We start from the raw sequence: 21,844 nt of genomic DNA on the forward strand, positions 1-21,844 counted from the left end.
TATATGGAATCTAGAACAAAGAAAAAGATACAAATGAACTTATTTACAAAACAGAAATAGACCCACAGACATAGAAAACAAACCTGTGGTTACCAAAGAGGAAAGGGATGGGGGAGGGATAAATTAGGAGGTTGGAATTAATATATACACGCTACTATATATAAAATAGATAACCAACAAGGACCTACTATATAGCACAGGGAACTATACTCATTACTTTATAATAACCTATAAGGGAAAAGAATCTAAAAAGAATATATATATGTTCACTGTGCTGTACACATGAACCTAGCATAGAATTGTAAATAAACTATACTTCAGTAAAACAAAAACAGTACTTATTGAATGCCTACCACATGTCAGGTGTTGTGACAGGTACTTAGTTAGGTACTGGACAACAGACTGAGAAAGTAGAAAAAGGCAAATGTTGTTCCATCCCTCCTGGAGCAAATAATGTAGCATGAAGACACAACATCCAATAGAGCGTGATAATGTGACAGTGAGAGAATTACAGGGGACACAGTAGTATCCAGAAGAGAACTTAAGCCAGATTTGGTGTGGGATGGAGCTGGCAGCAAAGCCTTCCCAGAGGAAAGTGCATCTAAACTATAGTTGAAGGATTTAACCAACAGAAGGTTGGGGATGCTCTGGGCAGAGGTGTTCTCTCCATTCTTTTCCTCTAGGAAGAGCACATTTATAACGGAAGGGGAGGAGAGAGGTAGTGTTTGGTTTGAGAAACTGAAGCAATTTTAGAAGTGTGGTAAGAGGTGAATTGAGGCCAAATCACGCCAAGATTTTTAGGCTATCTTAAGGAAGCTGCACTTGATTCTGAGGCTGATGGGGAACAATTGAAGGGTTTAAATAAAGGAGTAAAAGAATCACATCTACAGTTTAGGGGAAAAAAAATCACACAGGTTACAATTTGGGAAACAGGTTTTCAGAGAGTCAGACATTTAGTTCCAGAAGGCTGGTTAGGAGGCTTCTGCAAAAACCAAGGTGAAAGAGGGTGGCAGACTAGATCCTGGAAGTGCCAGTGGGGATGGTGAGAAGAGAAAGAATTTTGGAGAAGCTGAATCCTTTTTTCAGTAGTTGAAATAAACAGTACTCACTAAATTGGCTAATGTGAGTGTGTGGAGTTGGTGAAAATGAGGTTGTCAGGAAGATAACAGGCAGAGGAAGGGTGGCCTGGAGGACAGTGGGAAGCAGCGGCTAGAAGGATGAAGAAAAACAAAGTGTGGTGTCATGCAAACCAAATAAAAGGAATGGTTTATGAAAGAGGTAATTAATGTCTTCGGAGCAAGAACAGCGTGTTGCTCGCTCATGTGCCATCGCTATTTATCATGGTATGTGACGCTTCAGAGGTACATCACAAACATTTGTCAAATGAATGATTTAATTTAGTAGTACTGCTACATATAGGCAAGGACATGAGGCTGGGTTCTGGGATGATAAATATGTGCTGTATTACATATATATATATGTATAAAGCCTACCTTCAAAAAGTTCACAGAATAGTAAAAGGAGAAAGACATACATAATTATATCCATTATGTATGGTAATGAAAGAACTAAATAAAGTTTCAGGTCAATAAAGATCCAGGCAGAATGTTAGGGGACAGTAAAGAAAAAAAGTGAATATTTCTGTAAGAATAGGGAAAAGTAGGGTCAAGAAAGAAGAGACTATTGGAAATTTCAGGTGACTTGGTAAGAACAGTTTCATATGTGGCAAATCTGGTTTGATGAGGGGTGACATTTGCTATTGTAATTGTTTTCATGATTTCCAGAAATACAATGAATTACCACAGTTTTGAAACGCATACATGCAGCATAAAAATCAATAAGAGGAGAACGCATATCTTTCAAATAAAATGACCTCATTATGGAATTAAGCTGTCTTACTTTTCTTTGCTACAGAAGACATTAACAAATTTGTGCATACTTAAAAGTACTCCACAAATAAGTGCGCTTCAAGAAGGTTGTTTTAAGAAGCACTGACTATAATCTTACCTCATTTGCAAATGATAAACAGACTGGGATGTCTATGCTTTCCTTCTACAAGCAAGCTTTCTTATGAGAATGTAATCAAATTGCTCCATTGCTTAGCAACCACAGATAAAGAGCTAATAAGTCATGAGTCATGATTCTATGGGAACAATCTGCTGGTCAGTGGCATGATTTCAAGGCGGTTTGGATTCCTGCTGTGATGCTTTCAAACCAATATTGACACAAAGCATTAGAATAGATGAGAGTTAAAATGCAAATCCTCTCATAATCAATCAAATTGACCTATATGTAGTGTGATTTGGTCCACTCTGCTGCATCAGTCTGACAGTAGCATCTATAAATCAACATCAGAGTAAAAATAGCACACGAAAACGGATTCATAAGGAATTTTTGTTTTACCCATTTAGTTAAGCCACAGAGGAAGGCGCACTTAAACTAGTATGAAGATAATGACTCCGATATTTATCTAACCAACAGGAAATCTTCTAAGGAAGAGGAAAAGTGGGTAGTGAGACATTTTTAGAAAATATTACCTGTAACCATTGTGACTGGTCATTGTGGCCGGAGGTCCAGGCATTCACTTTGCCCTGCTTGTCCAGCCGAGCTTTCCTTGGTTCCCAAGTGAACATGTCCATATTGAGAGTTCTGAAGATGCTGGAAGCAGTGATCTGATAGTCCTGTATGTGTCCTGATTTCATCCCCAGAGGCTCAGAACAGCCTGGAAGAAAATGAGAAGGGCTCTATGAGAAAAATAATTTATCGTGCTGGGAAGTTTTCTGCATTCATTTTGGATAGGCAAGAGAAGATAAAGCATAATGCTATTCATTCCCCCAAAGAGAGAGCATCTAAATTCAAAAAAAGGCTATAATCAGAAATAAATCGGGAACAAAATCGAAAAACAAGATAACCAATTCAAGCTATTTTGTCTGAATATATTTTGGAAAAATTGAAAACAAGACAGACAATTCAAACTACTTTTCTGTGATAGATGATTTTGCAAAATGAAAGCAATGCTGAAATGCTCTCTCCTGTCTTATTACTGATAGCCTCATGATGGTTTCCCGGTTTTCAACAGTTTCATTTTGTCTTTAAAAATGGAACATTTTCTCAGAAAGGATATTTGGTTTTCTTTTATTTGTTTTCATAATACTGAAAATGAAAATTCCCTCAGTACAAAGTCATTTTCACAAACTGCTCCAATGGTATATTCTAAACTGGACAGCATTTGTTTTCTAAGAAACCTGTTAATCATTATCACTGATTCTTATAGTACCAACATGGCTTTTTCTGGAAGATAGGAAACTAATATTTATTCAGTGTATACCATATACCCCACATTGTGCTAGTGTAGAATTTAAACTAACAGACAACAGAAAAAAAATAAGCTAATTCTAGCAAAAACCATTACTGGACAAGACTTTTCATAAATTTTTGTGTTTTAATCATACTCCATAACCTCTAGTATTGGATATTTTTTGAAGATTTTCAAATCTGCCACATATATTTTCAGGTTTGACATGGTACAAAATTTGGGTTTGTTTGTCCTTGAAAAATCTTGTATGTGTGTATGTACATATACACAGGATTTCCCAATGTTAAATTGCAATTGTGACAAAATTACATTCACAAAGCTTGTAATGGAAAGCATGATTCTATTATCATATTAGCCAGCGGCTGAGTCTTCCATATGTAAAATTTTACCTTTTGGCCAAGGAACACACAGGTAAGTTTGATCATCAAGAAAGCCAAGATAAAATAGGAGACTTCTGGGGCTTCCCTGGTGGCGCAGTGGTTGAGAGTCTGCCTGCTGGTGCAGGGGACGCGAGTTCGGGCCCTGGTCTGGGAGGATCCCGCATGCCGCGGAGCGGCTGGGCCCGTGAGCCACAATTGCTGGGCCTGCGCGTCTGGAGCCTGTGCTCCGCGGCAGGAGGGGCTGCGATGGTGAGAGGCCCGCGCACCGCGATGAGGAGTGGCCCCCACTTGCCGCAGCTGGAGAGGGCCCTCGCACGGAGGCGGAGACCCAACACAGCCAAAAAATAAATAAATTAAAAAAAAAAAAAAAAAGTCTTTAAAATAGGAGACTTCTCTGATCAATGTCATCTCCTCATGCTCTGCTAATGCCCTACACACTAGCTGTGTGGCCTTGTACTCATTATTTAACCGCTTTGTGCCTTAGTCTTCTCATCTATAAAATGGTCATAATAATAAAAATTATCTTAAAAAAAGTCTTCTAAGAAATTAGTTGATAAAATATTTAGAAACAGTGCTGGCATATAGCTAGCATTCAGTAAACGTTAGCTATTTTTATTATCTGCATAAAGCTTATTCCAACAGATGACAATATTAAGTCCCCAAACCAGCATACCAGTGAGTATTAAAAGAATACCCTATGATTGGCTGCAATTTCTGAAACTAGACCATTTTCAGTCCAGGCTCTAAGAGAGGTGGTTTAGAACTTTTCACTGATAAATATAATTCTTAATTACAATTACTGGCTTTCTGTCCTAGTCGATCTAGATCAAGTCTTCCTTCTTGAGGCTCCTCCATATTTGCCTTCACCTCCACCTTCTAGGAAATTCCTATCCTATGCAGACATGACAGAGACTGACATAGAGGGCTAGCCAATTGGATGTCTTAGCTCAAGTTTTGTTGAGTTGCGGGCATAGGAGACCTATATACCTCAAGTTCCATGATATAAGTAGTTCTAAATCCTAAATACGAATTCTGAAAAAGAAAAATTTCATGACAACAATCTCAAAGATTTTAGAAAGTTCTAAAGTCTTAATAGCATGCTCTTTATCTTCAAGCAGTTCTAAGGTAACCTGCATTGTCTGTATTATGGATTTCTGACTTTTTCTTCTGTTATCACCACCAACCCCCCACCTTGCCACTGGAATCTTTGTACAACTGCTTGGCTTGCAGAAGAGACACAAAGGAAAGAGACACAAAGTTGCTTTTCTCCTTTTTGCGATGTAACACAGTTTTTGAAGTATTGGATAGAAAAGGGATACCTTTACTTTGACCATTTCTGCTTAGTTATAGAATTCGTTTCATTACCCACTCTGCTGTCTAGTACTCAGCCCAGAGGAAGGGCTGAATAATTTGTTCAAAGAATGAATGAATGACTATTCTTCTACTAATTACGGTCATGATCCATTTCATTCTAAACATCTTAAATCATAGCTCTTTCGGAGAATTTAGGGGAATTTTCTTTGTAAGTATCTGGAAAAAGATTAACTGTCTTCTAGGCAGGCTGAGAGCTCTTATAACAGTTTATTGAATACAATAAGGCAGCCTTGGGCTTTACAGTGTTGCACTGGATTGTGGGAAATAGTTTGGTACATTCTACTAATGTTTATTTCCAAGTGTTATAGCTAACCTCTCTGTCAATTTGCCTCACATCACCGATTTCCCTCCTCATCCATATGATTTTATATGTATAAATTAACTCTTTTACCAACATGGAGAGCACCTGAACAAAATGAGGTATTAACAACAAAATTGATTATTTCTAAAGTGAGGTGCCCTAGCTTTAAATTTTTATTTATTTATTTGGCCACACCACAGGGCATGTGGGATCTTAGTTCCCCGACCAGGGATCAAACCCGTGCCCCCTGCATCAGGAGCGCAGAGTCTTAACCACTGGACCGCCAGGGAAGTCCCACTGTTTTTGAAATTTTTATTTTTTTGTTTTTTCATAAGCATTCATTAAGAGATATTATTCTCTGCATACACTTTCAAAATCATTTTGTGGGGTTGGGAGATGAGGTATGGCTTCTTTTTGAAAACATAAAAATCCATAAAGGGTCAGGTGTAACCTCTTGCCAAACTTGAAAGTAAAATATATTCATATCTTAGGGGTGTAACTGTGCCATGTCTGAGAGACTGGCCCTCATGAATCAGAAGACTGAAAAATTGGGGAAGGTGATGTTGTAGCAACTAAAAATCATGGGACTTAACAGCAAACTTCATCATACTGTGGCTTCCTCTTGATTGCTTTATGATGAATGACTTACGGATGACACTGGCCTGTGGTGATATAGTGACATGCAATATAAACACCGTGCAGCAATAATTCTGCTAAGATTTACTGGTAGTCAATAAGCCAGTTCAAATTACCAAAATAAGGAAAACATCCCCATTACGATAATTAATGGTACTAAAACTGTATGTTGATTGCTTCATAAAAGACACCCATATATAATATGAAAATGTGATTCTTAAAATATCAATAGATTCACTCATCTGCCCAAACGTCTCTAACTCCTTTGAATGTAATGGGTTCATTTAAAGTTTGGTTGTTTTTTAATAGTAACTTCTATTTCCTTAAAAATCATTCCCTTTCTTAACGTCACAAATAAACCCAAGAAGGGAAATAAAGTGTGCGTTTTAACCTATATGCAACATTTTGAAATGAATAAAAAGCTCTCAGTTGTCTCTTTGCAGGGATGTGTCCTATTTTTAACTAAACGGCACTTCTGTAAGTATGACAAAAGTCTCTCATACTTGGAGGTTACACTAAAAAGTGGGGCACACATGAATTTCTAGTTTTCTTAAAAACACAGTGGTTTGAACAAAATCTCAGGCCAAAGTGGCAAAGATAGTTTGTAAATGTTGATGATAGAAATATAAGAACAACCACCAAAAATATAGCACAGTGAAATGCCTAGACAAGATTTTCTGTTTAGTTCAGAATCTAGCTAGATTGAAAGTGAATGACTGTGAGATCCACTCATAAAGTTTTCATCTTTATATCTAGTCCTGATACTTCTGGAAGACAAGGATTATTTAAATCTGAGTCCCTTGGTAGATTATCTTTGTGTTCGAAAACCACTGTTTGTACAATAAGCAGGTTGTTAGATAAGAATGATCTAAGAATGAATTTATAGTAGCAATCTTGGTTTTAAAGTATTGTCTCCTTGGAAGCAATGATAAATTTACATGTTTCATAAAACCTAAAAAAAAAAAAAAGACAAAACTAAATTCTTATGGTAGATGTACAAAGATAAAGCTTACTTTTCTATGCCGTATAGCCTAAATGTAACTGCGATTTATGAGGTCAGGCAGATTCCAGTTTTTACTGAAATTTTGTCATAAAACATAAATCATAGTTACTATTAAAATCAAGAAGGCACATTTAAATTTGACAAATGTTTCCAATGAAAATGTGTTGTACTTTCTTTGACCACTCAAAGAAATACATTGCCCCTTCTACATTAATTCTATTCTGTATCATGTTTTAGAACTTGTTTATCCTCCTCTCTCTCTCTCTCTCTCTTTCTCATTGAACCAAGCCCTAGACATTTTGTAGCAGAAATGAACATCTATGAGTGTTGAAAATTTGCAAGTTAGTAACACACTACATACAAATGTACTTTTTTTTCCTTTAAAGAGAGTACAGAAATACATAATATGAGACTCACCTGACAGTTCACATCCAAGAAGCTCCATTCTCAAAGTGCAGTGTCTTCGACAAACTTGGGGATAGAGTCTCACATACTGAGCTTTTATGGGGGGCGTGAAAGAGTTAGCATAGGGTGTGTTGTTATCAACATTTCCACGGAACACCTATGTAAAGAGATAACATAGTTTAAAATTATTAATTGCAACAGCTTTTTTTTAAAACCTATTTTCATATATTGACCCTATATCCTACACAACGTAATCTCTCAAAGATTGGATTAAATAATCTAGGGTTCTGGAGCATTTAGAAAGCACTTTGCCATGAGAAGTGAATATAAATATAATTTTCTGTAAATTCAATATTTAACACCTTTCTGCAACCTTAGTATTTTATTTTTTTCTACTGATATAAATAAAATATAATGCTTTTTTCCCTAAAAAAAAAAAAAAAAAACAAACCTATAGACAGAATCCTCATTAAAGCTGTAAACCACTGTGACCTATGGCTTAATCTATACCTTACTATGATGGTCGTGTCATTTTAAGGCCAGTCCTTCAGACTACCTTAATCTTTCAACTTAATCTGGGACAGGGGTCTGTCTGCTCATTTTGCTACTTAGTAATTATAGTTTTTTTGTTTCATTTTGTTTTTAGGAACCAGTCTTCACTATTGCTTCCTGATCACTCAATTTCTCTAATACTGTGATCAGATTTATGACATTTTAGGGTCTGATTCCTCAAGATTACTTCCTTATCAGTCTGTCCCAGATAAGAAACTCCTAATTCTTCATATATATCTCCAGTGAAAAGCTAATTTTCTCTAAAAATTAAGTGCTACAATGTGTTATTTTTAATTCCTTTAAATCTCATTCTCATTTTACCCTCTACATAATCAGAAAGCCTATTTAAATTAATTTAAGAAGGTAACTTAAAAAATCGTTCATAAAATGTAGGAGAGTCTAGTCTAATGACTCAGTTTTAAATGGAATGAGCTGCAGTGCTGATTTTTTTAAATTAAAAATTGGGGGTAAAATTAATTAAAAAATTAGAAATATCATATGAAAAGGCAAAGGAGACATAGAATATTATATCCATTTCTTCTAAAATATTTTATTCTGCTAAATAACAAAATTTTCTTCCAATATGAAGTATATAAAGATATTTATGTTTTCTATTACTTGGTGTTTTTCTTTAAAAATAATAGTTTTGATCTGTATTTATTTGATTAAGGAGAGTGCTAATCTGTCAAAGCAATAAAATGAAATTGAAAGCTGACTGTTGTTAAAATAAAACTTAATTTCATACACAGGACTATGCTAACCTTGTGATAAAGTTAATTAAATTCAATTAAAATCTGAGAAAGATTTAAAAGGTAGCTACTGTACATTGATAATTTGGGATAACACCGTACCCTCTCCACACCACTGGTCCAATGAAAAGAATCATAAATTTATTTTCAACAGCATAAGACTTCTGCTGAATATTCAACAATCATTTGATAATCCATGATCATTTATGGGAGTTTACTTTCAAATTAATAATGTCATGTAAGTCTTACCATATCCTCATTGGTGCCTTTCACTGTGTACATTGCCCAAGTCTTTCCATCATTACTATAGGCAATTTTGTAGGATTTTGTATACTCTGGGCTTCCAATCCTCTTGGCTCCTTGAGTAATCACACCAGTAACTCTCATTTTTCTTTGTAAATTTATCTGAGGAGACAAGGCATAATCAACTATAATTTCATTGCTTTCAGGATAACAATGCTGATGATATCAAATTTGAAAATGGAACATTTTTATTTATTAGTAAAGATTTTAAATAATACAAAACAAGCATATATCAAGCTTAGCTTCAAAATGTCTTTCTCTGATGGTATACTTTTTTTTTAAAGTAAAGCAATATGTAGGAACAAGATTTGAAAAGGGCCATGTGTCCCCAAAATATAAGTACTTAAAGCATTTGGTTGATTATGATATGTAAGTATGAGTTAGCAAAGTAAAAAATGAGAATGTTATCTTCTCAAAATAACCTCAATGACATAACTATGAAACTAATGTCAGTATAACTGTTAATGTGCCTCAACTGCTTTAGCCTTCAAGAAATTTCCATTAAAATAAAACATGCAAACCTCTTTGAGATCTTTGAGTATTAGAATAAGAAAAGGTAAAGACAACAATGATGGCAAAAAACAAGTACAAAAGTATCTTCAGTTTCTCAATCTTTATACTGTAGTCTCTGCTATGGGTTGTGTAAGTACACACTGGCCATGGAGGGTTTTTCACCGAATACTTCTCATTTCATTATATGGAGATGTTCTAACTGATATTTTCTCCCCATTCCAAATCACCCTACAATAGTTTGCTGCAGCATAACGGTCACCTAATAAATTTTTCAACATTTTTCTCATATTTAAATAGAAATCTCCTTTTGACACAACATAATCATTCATTAAATGCTACCATGTAAGAAAAATACTTTCTTCATAAATGGGCAAACATTAAAAATTGTTCTATTCACTTTAAAATGCCTTTATGATGTCTATAAAATCTTAAGCTCAGTAGAAAAGCACTGTTTCAACGTTCTTGACAAATCGCTATAAAGCTCTCCTCTCCACCAATTACAAATCAGAATAATTTAAATCTGTTATACTATAATATTGTTAATAATTCAGAGACCATTTCCTGAGAAAACCAGAAAATCTTCAGATTCATGTAAGTGATAAGGATTTTCCACTCTCTGACGGGACTATAAGAGTTAACATTTGAAATGGCGGAGGATGTGCATGAAGAAACCAGCGCCTCTAGAATCATTGTTTTTATATGATTAAAAACATGTCAGACATTTAAAAAGTCAAAAATTGGAACTATGAAAGCAATCGTTAAAGAGTTCCCACCCCAGACAAACACTGTGACTCATTAAAAGACCTACAATGTTTTATTTCCCTGGATTTGTAGATTTTAAATGTGTTAATGTGTTGAGGGCAATCCTGAATCTTGCATGTAGCCAGTGCCCTTTCAAGCTTCTGAAAGTTTGCTAACATGGCACGGTCCACCTTCCTCCCTATTCTGAGTTTCCCTAAGTCTCATCTTCCCTCTCTGATGGTTCTTCCCCAACTAGTGCTCATAAAACGAGTCTCTGTCTTACTCATCTGGAATTTGGATGAGTTAAAGAACTGGGGTGGATGGTCCCCAGCCTCTGACTGGTGAGCATGCCCACGTTTTACTCTTGTAAAGCAAACCTATAAACAACATTTTTGTTTTTAAATTCTGGGCCTGTGGTTCCTTTTTTCTTCATCAGTGTGAAGTGAGTTGACTCATATATCTGATTTTGCTTTTCTCATTTTAATACTTAGACATCAAAATCACTGACATGAATACATTTTATGTCCCATTCTTGTTTGGAGGTACAAATAAAAGAATACTTCCCATGAAGGTAAATTTTACTTATTACTCTTTTATCTCAATTAGTTCTCTAAAGATGATTTTGTAATTTTAACTGTGAGATTTGGTAAAGGTTATCTCCGAAAGAGACTTTATCTGTATGTTAGGTAAATGAGCACATTGCTATGAAAGAGCCATATTCTTCCACTATCATATGTATAGCATTTTTTTTTCACATGGAGACTCTTCATAGTCTAAATCTTTCTAATATATATAACATAAACAGTGGACACTATGAATCACGTTTCCTCCCATTTTGGAAGCCAAATTCCACACTTGATACTGCTGAACATTCCTTTTTCATTATCTTTTATCTTGTTTCAATTATCTTGTTTACACCCCTTGTAGACGGCCAAATTATCTCTGCTAGAGTTTTAGCTGATGAGCTGTAGACTAATTTTCTGAAGCTTGAATTGTGTAACAATCAAAAAATGAAAATCTGAGTACACGTTTCTCTCTAAGTCATATCAGAAATGATGTTTTAAAGGATTCCTGTTTGCTCTAATATTTACAAGCTCTGAATATATACCTCAAGGAGCTGGAATTCCAGAGAGTAAACAGCACCCAACTTGGGTGGTATCTACTTTTAGTAGGTATTTGTAATTAAATATCAGTACTGTTTTCATCAAATAAAAAATAACAACCAAAAAGTGATTCATAGAATACTGGTTCAGGGATTATTAGCAATTACTAGATTTTAGGCTTTTGAGTTCTCCTGTATCTAGCATTATTAAACTTGGAATAATAAGGAATTCATAATAAAAGAGCTAAAATTTCACTGTCATAGTTATACACAAATTTAATACCAGGAATCTATATTACTGTGAGAAATAAACTAAACCTTGGGAGAAGGTTATCACATGATTTTAAAAACATCTCTACCACAAAATTTGCTGCAAGTAATCCCCTTTCATCCCACTCCAACATTATTTTGTGATCTTTTTGTAAAATAACATCGGCTAAAAGGTGATCTGACTTCTGTTTATTCTGCCTGTATGAAGGTGTAAATAAACTAAAGGTCTACTAAAGGGGGTTATATCAGAAATTCCAAAATTACTCCCTGTGGCCTTGATAGATGTTCGGATATGCAATACAATATTTTCGTTTATTTATCTGGTTTCAGAGAAATTACTGTTCCACTGGGTAGTAGGTATACTGCACGTCCTTAAAAAAACAAAAGTACTTTCTAAGGTGTTTTGAGTGAACTGTTTTCCCTGCATTAATGTAAATATTAAGATACGTAATCTGGATCTAGAATGCCTAGAACCCAGGCAAAGACCAGGCAGAAGGCAGAAAAATACTGACAGTTTCGGCCCTGGCTTTTGCCACTTCCCACCAATATATCTTGAACAACTTGTCTAAGCTTTCTGAAATTTAATTTCCTCCCTAGTAAAATGGATTTTAATAGAATTCTTACATGTGAAAATTACATGATATAATGCATGTAGAAATTTAATAACACCTGCCACCCAGAAAGCTCTGTGGTTGCTCTTTGGGTTGATTTTTAGTTTTTGTTGTTCTTTAAATGAAAAGGGGCATTCCTTTTCTGTGTTCTGCCCTTATATGAGCTAATAATCATAATAACCATGTGAAAAAAACTTTGAAATCAACTTCCAAAGCTATGTACTAATAAGATATTTAGGGCCATTATGTTTAAGTGTGTGTGTGTGTGTGTGTGTGTGTGTGTGTGTGTGTGTGTGAATCTAACCATTAGATTCAACATGGGGGAAAAGGGGGAATTAATGGGTTCCTGACAGGTGGCAGGTTAAGATTTCAAAAAAATTTTAAAAAATCCCTAAGAAGATAAAGGAGTTTTTGAAACATAAGACAGAAACAAGCATCTAAATAATAAAATAATAGAAACCAATTGGAAATACTGAGAATAAAAAATATAAAGTTAAATAAAGTTTAAAATGAAGCTGAACAAGTTCCCAATGGGGTGACTTCAAGCAAAGAGTCATAGTTGAAGAATAAATTAGTGAGCAGAAAGACAGGTTATGAAACCCTTTCTAAAAGGCGATGGGATAAAGATATTGCCCATATTGGCAGATGATATAACAATTTACTTTGAAAATTCAAGAGAAGTAACAAATAATAAAAACTAATTAAAAAGTTCTACAAGTTTGCTTAATATAAGATCAACATATAATTAATCGGGCTTCCCTGGTGGCACAGCAGTTAAGAATCCGCCTATCAATTCAGGGGACACGGGTTCGAGCCCTGTCCGGGAAGATCCCGTATGCCGTGGAGGGACTAAGCCTGTGTGCCATAACTACTGAGCCTGCGCTCTAGAGCCCGTGAGCCTCAACTACCGAAGCCCGCACGCCTAGACCCTGTGCTCCTCAACAAGAGAAGGCACCACAATGAGAAGCCCGCGCACCGCAACGAAGAGTAGCCCCCACTCGCCGCAACTAGAGAAAGCCAGCGCCCAGCAACAAAGACCCAACTCAGCCAAAAATGAATAAATTAATTAATTAATTTTAAAAAACATATAATTAATCTATATCAGCAATTATCAAAGGAAAATGTAATATAAATAATCAAAATAGTGTGATACTGGCACATGTAAAGGCAGACTGATCAATAAAACAGAAGAGAAAAATCAATAAATAGACCCCAGTAGGCAAGGAAATTTTGTATATGAAATAAGTGATATTCAAATTAGTGGAGAAAAGATGGAATATTCAATAACTGGATTGGGACAATTTGGTAGACACCTTAAATAAATAAATTTAGATCAGTATCTGTCATTTTATCCCAGAATAAATTCCAGGTAAATTAAACACTCAAATGAAAAAAAAAGAAAGAAAGAAGGAAAGAAAGAAACCACAAAGGACAGAGGAAATGTAGAATTAAGAATACTCTCAGAGATAAAAATGACTTTCTAATCATGGTACTGGTTTTACAAATGTTATTATATTAAACTAAAATTTTCTTTAAAAAGCAAAATAAAGTCAAAATACAAATGACAAACTGGGATTCATATTTTTATCAGAGCACAGGATTAATCAAAAATATTAGATCTTACCAATTAATAGGTAAAGCACAGACAACCTAAGAGGAAAAAAATGGGCAAAGGATTTCATTAGTTGACATCTAAGGAAATATATATGGATATTAAACATATGAAAAGATACTCAATCTTCTTCATGTAAATTGAATTAAATCTACCCCAAGGTACTATAATTCACCTTTTACATGAGCAAAAAGCAAAAAAAAAAAAAAAATTATTATATGGTTTTAGCAAAAGTGTAAAGAAATAGGCAAGCATGTACATTCGTGGTGGGAGTATAAATGACACAGTCTGTTATGAAGGGCAATTTAGTGACTTGAAACAAAATGACAAATGCACATTTTCTTAAACTCGGCAATTTCATTCTAGGAATCTAGCCTATAAGTACAATCACACATAGGCAAAATGATGTAGGTACAAAGTTGTTCCCTGCAGCACTATGTATAATATAACACAATTTCAAGCATTTTAAAATGTCTATCAATAGGGGTCTAAGCCATTTCATTATGGAGAAGTCCAGAAAACGAATACAATTCAGTTGTAAAACAAAAGAACAGGAATGAAGGAGCCGGGAGGGGACAGGGAGAGAGGAGAGAAAGAGAGGAGATCTTAGCATACGATTTAAGAAATTACTGCTTTCAAGTTTTGGTGTGGTACCAAAGAAGATGATCTACAATTATCTGGAAATTATGTGAAAAGAGTACAAAGACTTTAGTAACAGGACAGCATGCACTGCATACTCCTCTTTACTGTAAAGGGCGAATAATAAATATACATATTTTCTTGTACATAATTATAATGTCTGAAAGCAAAAATAAGAAACTGGTTAACAATGGTTTCAAAAGGAGGTAAACAGATATCTGGAAGAGAGAATTAGGAAGAAGAATTTTTACTATACTCTTTTGCGTCTTTCGAAGCTTCTAATTTGTAGATGTCTTACTTATTCAAAATACAAATACAATTAGAGTAAAAAAAATAAAAGATGTTATTTATAATACCACAGTAATTATAAAATATCTAGAAATTAACCTCAAAAATAATTAATATGACTTATGGAGAATATTTTTGAACTAAAGGACATTATAGAAGACCAGTATAAATTTTAATGGATGAGACAATATAATAAATTTATTCCCTCAATTTTGTTTGTAAATTCTGTGCAGTTTTCATCAAAATCCAGAAAAAAACTATTTGCCATGATAAATTTATTCTAAAAATCTATACTTTTTTATTTTAAATTATACATTGAAAAATAAACTTTCATTAATAGATAGCTAAATGAATCTTGAAAAAGATGTAACAAAATGGGGGAAATCTGCCATGTATTAAGGTATTACAAGACCATTTTAATTAAAAATAATGTGGTGCTAGCACATAGATAGAAAAATATCCGTGCAAATTGGAAACGGGATCCAGGAAGAGTCCCGCATATATATTGACACTTGAGGCAGCACTACAAGCCAGTGGAGAAAGGATAGATTATTTAGTAAATGGTGTTGAGAGAACTGATTCTCTATATAGAGAGAAATGAAGTTGGATTGGAATGTACTGAAGACCGAATGTGAAAAGTAACACTATTCATCTAACAGAAGAAAATGTAGAAACATAGTTTTTGTGACCTCAGAGTTGAAGAAGCTGTTCTTTTAAGAAGACCAGAAAAGCAAAAATGTGAAGGAAAAATGGAATTGGCTCCCCAAAGAAATTAAAGGTTTCTATTCAGCCAAGTACATGGTTGGGTAAGGGTAACAGAAAGGTGACAGCCTGGGAGAAGATATTTGTAATGTCAAAAGCTGGCAGGCTTATTTAGTGCACTAGTTCTATACTTTTAGGTCTCAAGACTCCTTTACTCTCAAAAATTATTGAGGGCCCCAAAGAGAAAATACACTGATATCTGACATTGTGGGATATATATATCAATGCTTATTATATTAGAAACTAAAATTGACAAATTTTAGAAATATTTTTAAAGTTAATAACTTTATTAATAATAGTAAAATAATTGATTAATTAATTAAAAATAAGAGTAACAAACCAATTACATTTTAACATAAACTCCATAATTTTGTAAAATAATAAATTGTCCAAAGCCAAAATTTTACTGGGGAGAGGTTATTTTACATTTCTGTAAATCTCTTTAATATCTGATTTAAGAGAAGATAAGTAGGTTCTCATACTTATTTTCCACATCAAATCTACTGCAAAATATTTTTTGGCTGAAGTATGAAGAAAAGCCAGCTTCACACAGATATGTAGTTGGAAAAAGGAGTATTTTAATAACCCTTCCAGATAAGTGTTTATATTCTTCTTTGCTACCACATCAGAACTTGACAAGAAATGGTTTATTAAATTTAAGTTGCAGTGTGGAATCTGAAATCTACCAGTGGACTTCTCATATTCATTATGTTAAAATCCATTGGTTTATCTTGCACTTTAAATGGGTCTTTTACCCCTGCATGGTTTTGTAAAATCATACATTGGTCATTTGGAAAATATAGACTCATGGAGCTATGTGGACTCTCTAAAAGATTACACATTTTATTATATAATATCAAAAAGTCACATTCATTAATATCACCACCAATTTCATTAAAAAATCTTAAAACACTGGAAGCTCTCAAGCTCACGCTGGCAGTTACATTTTTTCCAAAATTCTAATTTTCCCTTGAAATTTCAAGTTTTATCTAGCAACAAATACTGTCAGTTGTTTTCCTTAATGTGGCAGGACTACTTTGTTCATTTTCAAGAAAATATCTGCCAAATATCCAGGTATGAATAGTCATGGTTTGTCAGTTGTTCTCTGAAGTAAACATAATGTTCAAATAAGGAGGGGGTAGTTCAGCTTGCAAATCACACAATCTCCCTAGTGCTTTTCCTCGAGATCATCCTCATATAGTTCAGTACTCAGCAGAAGTACTTTATGTGTGATTCCCATGTCATCATGCAGAATATTAAAGACATGGCCAACATCGGCATTTAATGAAATTAATGATCGTTACTGTTTCATCAAGGACATTCTTAAATGAGCTGGAGTTTTCTTTTTTTTTGGCCTCCAGCGTGTGCATAATGGGGGTGAATACAAAGACTACTAGTACAGTTTGATGCTACTGTCTTGATTTGTGCTAAGACTCCAGCAGTTTTACTCACCATTGTTCTGTGGCAACAGTACAAATGTCAACACAGTGAAGATGGCAAAGAAAATCTTATAATTATTATGGAAATAGTGTTGACCTGTGAACTTCCTGAATGGGACTTTGGGGGTCCCTGCCTCCACAAGACATATGGGTATTTCAAGTTCAGTTGAGAACTACTGATGTGAAATATACAAGGGGTTATTACAAACACACACACACACACACACACACACACACTCCAAAGAGATGAAAAAAAACAACAGAAAACGGAACAAAGCATATTAAAGGGTAATTCAGAGAAAAGGAAATGCCGATAGTTAAATTTTCACTATTAATTAAATAAATGCAAATTAAATAAAAAGAGCAATTTATAGCCAACAACATATAGCCAGAATGGCAAAACAAAAAACGAGATAATATCAAGTATTGCTGAAGTATTCCTCTGCTGATGGCGGGAGTTGTTATTAAAATTAACCTATTCCTGGGTATTCCTCCCCCCACCCCGCAAATTTCTGCATAGGTGCTCAATGAGAAATGCACACACATATTTATTGTAGAATTTTTTATGTTAGCAAAGAAGAGCAGCTTAAGTGACTATCCCTAGAGGAATAGAGATTGAAAATATAAAATGTATGTGCGCACATGCATGTGTCTGTGTGTGCTTTTGCACACATACACAAAAGCATACTTTCTGAGAGTCAGAAATGATGAACTGGATTCATACATAGCCATCTAAAAACATAAGAATGTGGAAAAAAACAGAATGAAATATACACGACACCATTTATGTAAATTGAAAAACAAACACGTATACAACATAACATCATGCACTTTCCAATAATTCATGTGTCTAAATCAACCCAGGAAAGGTGAAATGAAAGATTACACATCAACTCTTCTAGGCTGAGTTTCTATAAGAGAAGAGGAATGAGACAGAAGGTGGGGAATGAGTAACAGTGCCAGGAAATAAGGAGGTTCATCCTCAAATCAGTGCTGGCAAAAGATATTCAAAGTGGGGGAAGGGATTATTGGTTCCTCTCATTTCCTCCTCTGTTCTCAAGGAAAAGGAATTAAGTATGGCCATCTGATGTAAGAGTACCCTTACATACAAAAGTATTTTCTGAGACTCATTCCCCAGTATAAAATACAGTGCCATAAGCATTTCAAGCATACTTATTGTATAATAACATACTTAAAAGTATTTATAGTTGTACTTTAGGCAAAAGCTAGTACTAAATAAGCAATTAGCTTTAAAAGTAGCTTTATGAATAGCTAATTGTTTTTCTCTACCTCAACCTAGAAGTTGTGATACACCTAAGTAATGCATTCCAGTGTGGGTCTGACTGGTAGCTGGTATCACTACATAAAAACAATATGAACATAAAATGTAAACAAATACAGCTTGCCAAAAGGAACTACTTTCTTACTTTATTAAACTGAAAAAAAAGCTTTCAGTTTTTTAAATGTTGTAATACTTGGGAAGTGGAAGAGGAAGAATTCCTTTTTGAAGAAAAGGAAACGTTTGCCAACTGAAGATTGTTAAAAGATAAACTGAGGCATATTAAAAATTGTAAGAGTTTATTTGATCGAAAAGTGATTGGAATGGGGCAGCACCAAACAAGAAGTAGTTAAGAGTGTTCCACAAACAGGAGCTTGGGGGAGACTTACAGAGAAGAGGGGGAAGCAAAACAAAGAAATTATCTGATTAGCTAGAGCTTAAGGAGTTGCATCATTTGGGAAAGCCTAGTTGGCTGTTTGTGATCGGTTGTCCTTAGGTTTCCATTTCTTAACCTTGAGGAATTTACAGGCTTAGGTTTGTGTTTGCCTATATAGGCTGCTAAGGCATTAAAGTCAACTCAGTCTAAAACACATAAACAGCGCATACAACTCAATATCAAAAAAACCAAACAACCCAATCAAAAAATGGGCAGAAAACCTGAATACATAGAAGATATACAAATGGCTAACAGGCACATGGAAAGATGCTCAACATCACTAATTATTAGAGAAATGCAAATCAAAACAACAATGAGATATCGTCTCATACCTGTCAGAATGGCTATCATCAAAATGTCTACAGATAACAAATGTTGGCAGGGATTTGGAGAAAAGAGAACCCTTTTGGTGGGAATGTAAATTGGTGCAGCCACCATGGAAAACAGTATGGAGGTTCCTCAAAAAACTAAAAATAGAGCCAGCAATTCTACTCCTGGGTGCATATCTGGAAAAAATGAAAACACTAGTTTGAAAAGATCCATGCGCCCCAAAGTTCATAGCAGCACTTTTTATAATAGCCAAGATATGAAAGTAACCCAAGTGTCCATCAACAGACAAATGGATAAAGAAGATGTGATATATACATATATGAATATTACTCAGCCATAAAAAGAATGAAATTCCGCCATTTGCAGTAACATGGACAGAACTAAAGAATGTTATGCTTGGTGAACTAAGTCAGACAGAGAAAGACAAATACTGTATGTTTTAACTTATATGTGGAATCTAAAAAATAAAACAAATGAACATATATAGCAAAAGAGAAACAGACTCACAGATATAGAAAACAAACTAGTGGTTACCGGTGGGGAGAAAGAAGGAAGGGGGGACATGTTAGAGGTATGGGAATAAGAGATACAAACTATTATGTGTAAAATAGATAAGCAACAAGGATATATTGTATAACACACAGAATTATAGTCATTATCTTGTAATAACTTTTAATGGAGTATAAACTATAAAAATACTGAATCACTATTCTGTATACCTGAAACTAATATAATATTGTAAACCAACTATACTTCAATAAAAAAGGCAAATCAGACTAATGGTCTCCTTGTTTAATTAATTTAACAAGATCAATCAATAAGAGAAATAAATGCCTGATTCATAAATTATTAGGAAAATCATATTAAAATCAAACACTGAGTGGTTGTTTACTTCATGATTATTGGGGCACACAATCAGTAGTCTGTGAGTTGCTACGGAAAAAATGCAGATTTGAAGATTAGACAGCATATTACATTAAAGTACTATGTAAATAAATAGTACTTAAATAATGATACCCTATAGCAATCATTATGCATATCAATGTTTTAATAATTTGCACAAAATTTATGTAAATTGACCACTAAGTGCTAGTGAAGAGAGATTTTTAAATTACTAATTTTTCTTTTCTTAATGATGAGGGTTATGGACTATCATATAAATATTAAAAGTATCAAGATTAAGTAATAAAAGAACCTATGAGACAGGATGATGTTGATATATGTCCATCATAAGAATTGTTAAAACATAAATTGAGGAATTTGCTGTAACTGTGTATTAGCTATGAACACAATCATGCTTAAACTAAAAGAAAAGCACATTTTTTAAGGAAACAATGGCCAAACTACAACCATCTTTTAACTTAAGGAAATGAGTATTTCACTCGAATATCAGAACTGTCCTTATGTTGAATTCTATATTATATTTTGTGTGGTTATTATAAAGGACATGTGTAATTAGAGAAAATTAGAGCACCCTTGAAATTGTAAATCATCATTATTCATGATACTTTCATCTTAATAGAGATTTTATTTTATGTACTAACATTCTACCTCTGGTGGAGCGGAGATGCAAAAAGACATGCATTCAATTAGCTCCAGGTCTGGAAGTATGAAAAAAATAGATATATATATACACATACACATGTATACATGTATATGTATATTTGAAAATTCCAGATAACCATTTTATACTGATGGTATTTAAACTTTTAAATTTGTAAATGAGATTTTTTTTTTTTCTCCACAATATTTTTCATAATCCACCTCATTTAAGTATGCTTTCACAGGTCACAGTAAGGACAATCCCTCCAGGAGGGCTGTCAGTTGGGAGCTGGCAATACAAATAAGCTTCAGGCAAAAAGAACAGGTAATCATCTCTTTTGAGTGATATGAGAAATAACTTGAGCCTCTGAGGCAGTTCTAAATACTTGGATTGTTCAGCTGTCGCTTAAGGGCTTAAAAAAAAACCAGGAACATTATTACCAAAAGTTTCTAGTTAAAAATTACAGGGAATTAGACTCCCCTGTAATTCACATTCTCTTATTAACATAAAGCATTTTATCGATTGCCTCTTTAACATCTTCTGTGGAGACCTGGGTGGTGGGAAGCATCATGAACGTGTCTAAGGAGGAAGACCTCTGGGGTGTGTCGGGATGAAAGGAGTAACTCAGACCAACAGTGCATAGGTTCATGGTTTTGAAATGACTGGCCTAGTTACAACAGAATTTCCCTTAAACAACCTCCATATCACCAACGACCTGATTCACTAACACTTCATTCCCACTGTTAAACACATGCACCGCTCTGCACATCCTGGCACTTTGGCTGGTCTCTGCCAGGCCCATTCTCCTTGTTGCCAGCTGAAACGCACACTAACCGTGAGTCAGTTGTGTTTGATCCTCAACCTGTTTTTTTTCAAGTTGTGCTTGTTATTTTAATTATGTAATTTGATTAAACATAATTGCTAAATGTGACTGGGAAAGGAGAGGGTTTTTTTGCCTATGAAAACATGCAATAGCTTTGAAAAACCTCGAAAAGGCAAATTACTGAAAACAATTGATATTATTGGGGAAGTAATTAATATCTAGGGTTCTATGCTTGAATAACTTTGCCAGTATGTTTAAGCAACAAATAAAATAAAAACTGAAATCAATAATGCTTCATGGGTGTGATTCATCTAAGAAACACGAAACAGAATTTAAATGTTTTTTTTCTTTTAATCAGTTTTTATTAACTAATCTAATATTTAGTTCTGAAGCTCCAGATAAGAGGGCTCCTAAATTGACCTCCACTGTTCTGAATG

General features: G+C 34.4%; 1 protein-coding gene across 2 annotated transcripts in view; it reads right to left on the minus strand.

The window, feature by feature from the left end:
• The window catches only part of EDIL3 (EGF like repeats and discoidin domains 3), a 437,617-nt gene that overhangs the window by 114,995 nt on the left and 300,778 nt on the right, over positions 1–21,844 (minus strand). For both annotated transcript variants that reach the window (XM_061187979.1, XM_061187978.1), the window contains 3 exons: positions 8,966–9,121; positions 7,428–7,572; positions 2,538–2,722 (listed from right to left, as the gene is read on the minus strand). In XM_061187979.1, coding sequence (XP_061043962.1) covers positions 2,538–2,722; positions 7,428–7,572; positions 8,966–9,121 — 486 coding nt within the window. The remainder of the gene's footprint in view (positions 1–2,537; positions 2,723–7,427; positions 7,573–8,965; positions 9,122–21,844) is intronic.

The sequence above is a fragment of the Eubalaena glacialis genome, chromosome 4 (genome assembly GCF_028564815.1).
Source record: "Eubalaena glacialis isolate mEubGla1 chromosome 4, mEubGla1.1.hap2.+ XY, whole genome shotgun sequence".
NCBI classification, from domain to species: Eukaryota; Metazoa; Chordata; class Mammalia; order Artiodactyla; family Balaenidae; genus Eubalaena; species Eubalaena glacialis.